Raw genomic sequence first — 9,176 nt, forward strand, 5'->3', positions numbered from 1 at the left:
TTCGGCCTGACTGTGTGTACACACTTTGTTGGTTTTACATTTAGCTATTACTATAATGTATTACGGCCGTTTGTAAATTGATGATTGTTTTGTCTACATCTGTAAAATGGAGTTAGTATAAGAATATACAAATATTTTGAGCTTATTTTCCAAAGTTTGCATATAAAAACTTTTATCTAAATGAAATAAAAATATACATATAAACAAAATACAGACGATGACGCGAATAGGTATACCTAGTCTAGCAAATTGCTCCATCAACGATTTAATACCTGATTGTAGGTACCCGATATTATAATGTATTGACCAAACCTGTCGATTATTTGAAAGCTTATATATTACTGGGCTTTATTAGCAGCGAACTGTCATATTATATGACAAATCTTCTAAATTATATGCGGCATTATACTGCTAGTTAGTTTTCAAACGAATTAATGCAAATTAATCTTCATTTATGTCTATCAAATACTAAATAAGGAGCAACTAATGGCCGATTGGATGTTAGCTAATGACGAACACCTTATAACAAGCTAAAAAAGATGGTCGTAAATAAGCATTTGCGGGCACCTGTCAACTTATCTGTTTACTAGTTCCGTACGTTTAGGCTGGTTATAGACGAATCAAAGAAAAATGCAACTTTATTTTTATGTGCGATAATTAAATCGTTCATATAAATATATATGACTGCGAATGTTTGTATTATGACTAAGTTTTTTATGCTAGTACTTTTTTTAATTGCTTCAAGTGGCATTCAACTTGCTGCTGCTCAAATCATTCAAATCGGTACCTACTCGGTACTCTAGAATCGGTCTTGTTTTGATTCACGATTTATACTCAAGTCGTTACACAATATGCTGATACATTATCAGCTATTCTTCCATACATAAAAATCTACTATTTCCAAATAATAAATTTTTTCCAGTCGCGCTGGTATAAACAGCCTTAAATTTACACAAAAGTAGCTACATACAAAAACCAACCGCACAGCTCGTTATGTGTTGCCCACATCAAAGCCGTCTAATTAATTGACAGTTGACAGTTCATTTTAATGTGAAACAAAATTAATTATACACTCAATCAAAAGTGTCAAGGACGGAAAGGTGTTGTTTCGCACGACTTGACGCCGTATATGCAGTGATTATGTATTTAATTGTTAATTGTTTTATATTAAATTGACACGTAATTATATATTTAACGCGCCTCAGGTTGTGTACTTGATTGACTGTATTGCTTGGTTAACTTGAGTTTAAATACTTTTTCCTTGCATTTTATTCAAATTGGTTCAATTGTTTTATAATGACCAAAAATCTTAGTCTACATAATTTTAATAACTTCAAATAAAAAATTATAAAGTAATGTGTATTTAGTCAATTCTTAGTATGGAAAAGTATATCAAAGTCATAACTTTGTTCAACGTTATAGATCTAACTACCTTTCCGCCCGCAGCTTCGCCCGCTTTGTCTAAACCTAATAAATTATATACTAAAACCTTCCTCTTTAATCACTCTATCTATTAAAAAAAACTGCATCAAAATCCGTTGCGTAGTTTTAAAGATTTAAGTATACGAAGGGACATAGGAACAGAGAAAGCGACTTTGTTTAATACTATGTAGTGATAATAACAAGGAAATTAAATTGTAAAAGATAAATTAAAATTAATTACTAGTAAAGGTGATAGTTTTCTATTAATTTTGATATTAAATCATTTTCTCGCAAGCGATTAACGAGGTCTTACATGAAATCAGAGTAATTATAAAATATATTACATTTCCTAACAAACACATTCCACATAATTTCGATAAATAATAAATACTTATAATATAAGAGATAATTACTACTTGGAATAGATAATCATTTCAAATGGCTGTATAGCACGAAATTCAATAATTTCCTGAGCTTTAAGAAAATCTTTATTTTCACTACATACTCGAAGCTGAAAACAATAATTTATAGATAATAAATAGATCTACTTTTTAATTTAATTGCAATAGTTTCTAACGACACTGTATCTATTAAAGTCTTTATGTAAAAATTGTATCGTATATCGTTTTTAATTCAAGTTTTAATTATATTTCGCCTTGTCTCATTTATTGTAAATGCAAAAAATGCGTTCTCTCCATGGCTATTTCAATCCATATACGAACATACTTTCGCAATCGGATTGAAAGAAACAGTACCATCAATCATATTGTCGCAGGATTCTTCAGCTTCAATTAAACCAACAAATACTTCAAATAACACTTTTATTAGTATTCTTCACATAAGTTATATAATATTCACAATTTGTCAACGTGTGACGCGCGTCGCTGCTCCACGCATATTGGCCACATATTGGCGCTCTCTCACCTCCTCTAAGCTTGCAAAGCCCTTCGTCTAGGTACATTATATAGATAAATAATAATAGAACCTAACAGCTCGGCCATCCTGTTCATAGCGAGTCCCTTCGCTCAATTATATAGTATCGAATTAATTGACAACAAAAAAAAAATAATAATATTATAATGATGGATTAACAGATTCTAAAATACTAACACATTATTATATTGTAACGAAAAGGTTCCGAGAAACTTAAAAGTAATGTAATTACTAATACAACTCATATTAACCTAAATTTCTTATATCTTTTATTTTAGAGCTTACATCACTCAACAATCCATAAATAAACTAGAGAAAAATATACTAAAGAGATACATATAGGATTCTTAGTTAATACACTTAACCTCTAAATACACCATTCTTAATTAAACGTTTGAATCTGAGTTTTCCGTATCACTACCAAACTCCCTATTAAAAGTCATCCATGGCTGTACCTTATCTACCACGGCCTCATATCGTTGTTTTTTGAGTTAGAGGAGTATCTTCAATGATTAATTTATCATTAGGAAGTACCTATCTTTATTACACGATAGGGGCCTTGATATTTATTTACAAGTTTTTGAGATTTACCATCATGTGGAGTTTGTCTCTCTACACGCACTAAGTCACCCTCTTTATAATAAGTTATTGGTTTCCTAGCTTTGTTATATCTGCCAGCATCTTTAGATTGTTGTATTTTTATTTTCTCATTAGCTTCACTTCGAAATGTATTCACCTTATTAACCGGGGTTTCCAGTGTATCATCAATTACAGAACTTAAAATTCCTTCCGTTCTACCTTTTATATTAAAACCGAATAGCAACTCAGATACACTCTTTTGCAAAGTTTTGTGTTTCGTGGTATTTATACCTATCTGTATATCTAGAATATGCTCATCCCAAGCTTTCTCGTCATCTCCATGAGATGATGTCGAAAGAGCATTAAGAATAGTCCTATTGAACCGCTCAACTTGACCGTTTGCTCTTGGAGTAGAGACAGCATTAATAACGTGTTTGATATTGTAAGAAATTACAAAATCTTTAAACGCTTTACTAGTAAAAGTAGATCCTTTATCGGTAATGAGTTGCGTTGTATACCAAAATAACGTTTTGTCCTACGTCATCATGATTTTTCTTTAATATTTGCCAACGTACACCTTTAGGCACTAACCATTTATTTTCACTACCTACGACGCGATATATACGACCGTTTTTTAGCTTATAGTTTTTGTGTATTTCTACATTTTGCGCTGTTTGAGGATCCTTAAGGATCTCTTTTATTCCGAGAATTTCATCATCAGCTGATTGAACTGTACTTAACCAATCCTGAACCGTAGAATGCACCTCTAAAACGTCCAATATATGTGAGCTAGTCTCATTCTCATCTATGGGATTTCTACTCAGTGCATCTACATGAGCCATTTGTACCCCCTGTCTATATTCTATAGTGCAGTCATATTCTTGTAATTGGATCCACCAACGAGCGATACGCGGGATTAAGTCCCGTTTGACTAACGTGGATCGGACCGCATTACAATCCGTCAGTATTTTAAACGGTATACCCAGCAAATATACTCTGAACCTATTCAAAGAGGCAAATACCGCAAGAGTCTCAAGTTCGTACGAATGCAATTTACGTTCATAAGCGTTTGTTTTACGACTAAAGTAAGAAACCGGCTGCAAAACACCCTTTTCATTGTATTGAAGTAAAATACCCGCTACCCCTTCCTTACTCGGTGTGTACTGTGTAATTGAGTTTCTGCTTTTGGGTCATATAATGCCAATAGTGGTCGTTCCACAAGCAATTTATTTATTTCAGTGAATGATCGTTCTTGATTCGATTCCCATTTCCAGCTTACATCATTTTTTTTAGTAGATCTGTAAGCGGTGAGGAAATAGTAGCATATCCTTTTATAAAACGTCTGAAAAATCCCGAAAGACCAAGGAATTGACGTAACTCGTGTCGGTTTGTCGGTCTAGGAAATTGTGAAACCGCATAAGTTTTTCTATTCAAGGCCCTATAATCAACGCATAAACGTTTTTCACCCGTTTTTTTTTCTTAACTAAAATGATTGGACTAGCATAGGGAGACGACGATTCTCTGACAATGCCACTATCAATCATTTCTTGGACCATATCTCTAACTAAAGACCGTTCCGCGTAGGACATGCGATATGGACGGTAGACTACTGGTTCCGTATCATCTAACTCAATCTTCGTTTCAGTCGTGTTAGCGAATCCTAAATCTTTAAGCCCACAAAAGAAACATTCGCTGTATTTGGATAGTAATTTTTGTAATTCTATTCGTTCTGTCTTGTTTAATTGAGAATCACAGTTAACTGAGTCATCTCTTTGGTGACATCGAATTTAACAGTAAACGCATTCATTACATCTGTTGGGATTTCTGTATCCTTTACTAAAACGCGTACGAGTAAATCACCTTTTGTTATGATAATAGGGTTCGCGGACATATTGCGTACAAGCAACGCACCACGCCCATTTTTAATGTCATACTCGCCTGGTAAGAGATAATATTCATTGCCTTCTGAACCTCTGAGTGACCCTCTTACGTAAGCGATGCCGCTCCCTTCCATATTCGTATCAACAGAAATTGCTTTGAAACTATTACTGTGTACGGTAACGTCATCTTTAGAGAGTAATTTAACTTTGGTATTGACAATTTTCTCAAAAATTATTTCATCAGGAGTTTTAGTGATAATTATATTTGACCTTTCAGTAAACGAATGTCCTAGTAATACGGGATGCACTAAAACATCATCATCTACTACATTTACATCAACCATCTCTCTCACTCCTTGAACCTCTACCATTGCTACCGATATACCCAATGGTCGAACCCTATTTGAACCTATTCCTCTTAGCGTCGGCATATCTTGTTGATTATTGATAAGTAGACCCAAACGTTTAGCTACACTCATTCTTATCAATGTACACTGACTGCCCAAATCAACATGACAATTTTCGATTTTTATTCCATTCATTTTTATATCAATAATATATTTACTGTTCGTATTTTCCTCAAAACCCAATTTAAATAAACACACATTTAATAATAAACACATTTAAATAATTAATTAAAATTAATTTAATTTCGCAACTTGTTTTTCGTTTTTAGCAACAATGTTGTTTTTATCTTCAGACAATTTAATGTTACCTCTGTTTTTAAAACAACTCGTAGAATGATGACCTAGTTTGTCACAAATAGTGCATTTAATTTTGGGCTTGTCACATTTAAAGCTAGGGTGACCAATTTCTCTACAATTATAGCATCTAGTTTTATTGTTGACTTCCCCAGACACAGAAGCATTCTTAAACACACTTGACCTTCGTTCGTTTCTAAGTGTGTTATCAGCCATTTTACTTTGCCCTACCTTTACTGTACGTAAATACTTAAGTACTTGCTCCGGTTCACTGAACTGTGCAGCTTGAGCACCCACTTTTACAGCCCGGTCCTCTATTCCATATAAAATACAATCAACAGCTTGTCGACCATAAATTTTACATCTATTTAGTAAATTTACTTTTGAATAATAATAATTTTCTAACGATTCTCCGTATTTGGCCCTTTTGGCTAACATCTCAGTTAAAAGTTCGGCATAGTCTTCGCGACATGGAAAAGATTCTATTAGCTTTCGCTTCCACTCAGTCCAAGTATGTAATAGTGAGGGTAACCCTTGGTACCAAGTCTTAGCAACCCCAGTGAGTTTTGGAAGAGCATAGTGAATAATAGCTTTCTCATCCCAACCGTAAATTTCGGCACACTCTTCAACTTTCGTTAACCAAGTTAAAACAGTTTGTTCCTTTGACATGGGATCAAACTCCGGTATTACATTAATATTAAAAGTCAGCGTAGGCTTGTCCGAACTTTTAACCTTATTTAAAATGTTAAGAAACTTATCTAATATACCGTTTGTATCCAGTTGTTTAAACTTTTCCCTAGTCAGCTCACGCTGAGACTCGTCCGAATCTGAACCGATATATTCCTGGACGTCATGTACTTCCTCGTATCTCGTAGGTGTCGGTTTTCTTTTCTTCCCTCCTTCATATTTGTGATAATTTTCACAGATGTCCGAATGAAATGGGTACTGCCGTTTCTTCATTATTTCACAAGGTAAGATCTCAGTTTCTGCCCTTGAGCAGGATGCACGACCTTCCGATTTCTCCGTTATATAATTATCATTTCTTCCGTCATAACGTGATCTTCCTTCACGATCCAGATTCCCCAGCGGCTCCGGCCTCGAACACGATATTCGTCTCATTCTTTCCCTTTGCATGCCAATGCCAAAACCACGATCGTTTGGTTCCAGAATTCCTTCCTTCAATACGGTTGCCCGTCCACCTCTACCGGTCATGTCTATCCTTTCCAGTCCTTCCCTTTGACTATTCGCCTCCTGTTGTGCCAGTCCTTCACCTCGACTGGTTTCCTGTTGGGCCAGTCCTCCACCTCGACTGGTTTCCTGTCGGGCCAGTCCTCCACCTCGACTGGTTTCCTGTTGGGCCAGTCCTTCACCTCGACTGGTTTCCTCCTGGGCCAGTCCTCCACCTCGACTGGTTTCCTGTCGGGCCAGTCCTCCACCTCGACTGGTTTCCTGTTGGGCCAGTCCTTCACCTCGACTGGTTTCCTCCTGGGCCAGTCCTCCACCTCGACTGGTTTCCTCCTGAGGCGCCAGTCCTTCCCCTCGACTGGTTACCTCCTCCTGAGGCGCCAGTCCTTCCCCTCGACTGGTTACCTCCTCCATGATTAATCTTTGACCTTCATCTCGGATCGCTCCATCCTCCGATCCCTCGTTCATTTTGCATTTCCCCTGAAACTTTTAAATACGAGCTTAATACCAGAAAATAAAAAAAAACAACTTTCACTGTTTTAATATTCCTATCATTTACATTCTCTCGTTCAACCTCAACCCACATAGCTTGTATTTTGAAATATCCACATATAAGTTAACCAATCAACATACATAAAGTTTTTTTTTTTTTTTGCTTCATGGGACCTTTTCTCTATAACCTATTAAATAAAACGTTAATCATAATTATATCCTAAAAATAAATATAATTGTAAATCAGCCGTAACTAATTATTTGAAAACCCTAGACTACCAACAAACTGAAAATCTTCTAAATTTAAAAACTTAATGTTTATTCCGCACTGTATAAACATCTTTCTGTGTATGACACACACACGCACAAACGCAAAAACGCACGCATAGACGCACACACACATACGCAGACGCACACACAAACTAACACATTCACACACCCACATATACAAACATACATATTACACGTGCACACATACATGCAGACAAACACTCACTACACGTACACTGGTCACGTATTAATAGGTCTATATTATTTTAAGTAGAAGTAGATATTAAGTTCAGTCTATTGTTTTTTTTGTTTTTTTCTCTTCTTGTCGTTTGTTATTTAGTTATTAAATGTATTTTAGTAGTGTTATCCGCGAGGGGGGGGCTAGTGATCTGTACAGGTCTTTCACAGACCTATTTCAGACACTTGTCCTTCACAACGAAAATGCTACACGTTTACATAATATTTTGTTTCATTGTAATAGCACAGAATACATAATAGTAGCTAAACGCTACAGAACGGACACTCTCCGCCTCCCGCCAAAATTAAACACTTACCTCACCCCGCACGATCAGACATGTTATGGTACCCATTTCCCCGCAAGGACGATACCAACGACGTCTTTAGACGAAACGCAACGAAGATTGACAACATTAATCAAATTGACTTAAAGCAATTTTATTATTTTGGATTTGTGATTATCGTTTTTCGTAGAAAATGGTTAGATATTGTGCTGTTTACGGATGTATTTCATCAGAAAAACGCGAATTTTTTTTTACGCTAGTCACAAATGTGCCAACCATAAAGAGTTTACACACACATTTGCAGTCTCTACAGTGTGACTGTCAAAACTATAATTTTGTATGGAGTGTCCGGGGTGTGGTAATAGTGTAAGTTGTGAAGGCAAATAAATTAACTTTTATTATTATTATTATTCCTGAAAGACCGAAACAACTAATAAGTAACTCCAGTAAATATGTACGTTCGTTACAATCTCTAGGTAACGCGGAACTATTTATCTATTGAAACATGGTAAGCTCAAAATAATTAGAATAGGAAGATACCTTTTGTTCTCAGATAAAATCAATTTTTTCCACAACAGCTTTCTAAAATCACACTGTTCCAAAGTTAACTATACTTGAGTACACTTGATTCTTCTTTTAACTATTGTCCAAACTCAGAAAATAAAGAATGAAATGTCTATTAATAGACCCAAAACCGAACTTAACAATCACACCTTTAATGCGCTAAGCCCAAACGGTATAATGCCGGCTCAGTGCCCATTCCTTTGTCTCATAAGTACATGAATGTTTCGTTGTTCCCAGGGTCAGAACGCTGCCACTACGTAATCCTATCCTTAATGTTGTTAATATAAACACCACCTTTGGTCTGACCTCGGTCCCCGTCCGGCCCGTGTACCATGCGTGTGATATCACAGTCCCACTAACACAAACTTGCCCCATGACGCATGTTGGTACAGTTAAGAATACGTCAAGCTATACAGTTTGAACCCTGTCTGTACGGGTGTAAGTGTAAATATTGAACTGCTCACAATTTTACTGATCATTCCAACTATACTTAGTTAGATTTTTTTTTCCAAAAACAATCAATATGTAAAAAAAAAACAAATAGTTATATTATACCAGAAACATTTACTTTTCCGCACAGTAACTATTGGTACAACACAATGTAATGTACTTACGTTAATCCACTCTTG

At 35.5% G+C, this 9,176-nt stretch overlaps 1 protein-coding gene across 1 annotated transcript; it reads right to left on the reverse strand.

Annotated features, from left to right (window-relative positions):
* Positions 1-2,226: 2,226 nt before the first annotated feature.
* LOC123693263 lies at positions 2,227-7,937 on the reverse strand. Its single transcript, XM_045638268.1, has 5 exons — positions 5,466-7,937; positions 4,684-5,405; positions 4,461-4,600; positions 3,597-4,031; positions 2,227-3,469 (listed from the first exon to the last, which is right to left on the reverse strand). Exons 1-5 carry the CDS (start codon positions 7,166-7,168, stop codon positions 2,879-2,881), a joined length of 3,591 nt encoding a protein of 1,196 aa, XP_045494224.1. The 5' UTR covers positions 7,169-7,937; the 3' UTR covers positions 2,227-2,878.
* Between the last annotated feature and the right edge of the window lie 1,239 nt (positions 7,938-9,176).

The sequence above is a fragment of the Colias croceus genome, chromosome 7 (genome assembly GCF_905220415.1).
Source record: "Colias croceus chromosome 7, ilColCroc2.1".
Lineage (NCBI taxonomy): Eukaryota > Metazoa > Arthropoda > Insecta > Lepidoptera > Pieridae > Colias > Colias croceus.

Excerpts from the sequence above, each read along its gene's own strand:
- LOC123693263 (XM_045638268.1), bottom strand. The coding sequence starts at position 7,168 with ATGAACGAGGGATCGGAGGATGGAGCGATCCGAGATGAAGGTCAAAGA. Across the intron at positions 5,406-5,465 it reads AACGAAAAACAAGTTGCGAA|ATTGGGTTTTGAGGAAAATA; the intron begins ATTAAATTAATT and ends GTGTTTATTTAA. Across the intron at positions 4,032-4,460 it reads AAATGATTGATAGTGGCATT|CCGGTTTCTTACTTTAGTCG; the intron begins GTCAGAGAATCG and ends GGTGTTTTGCAG.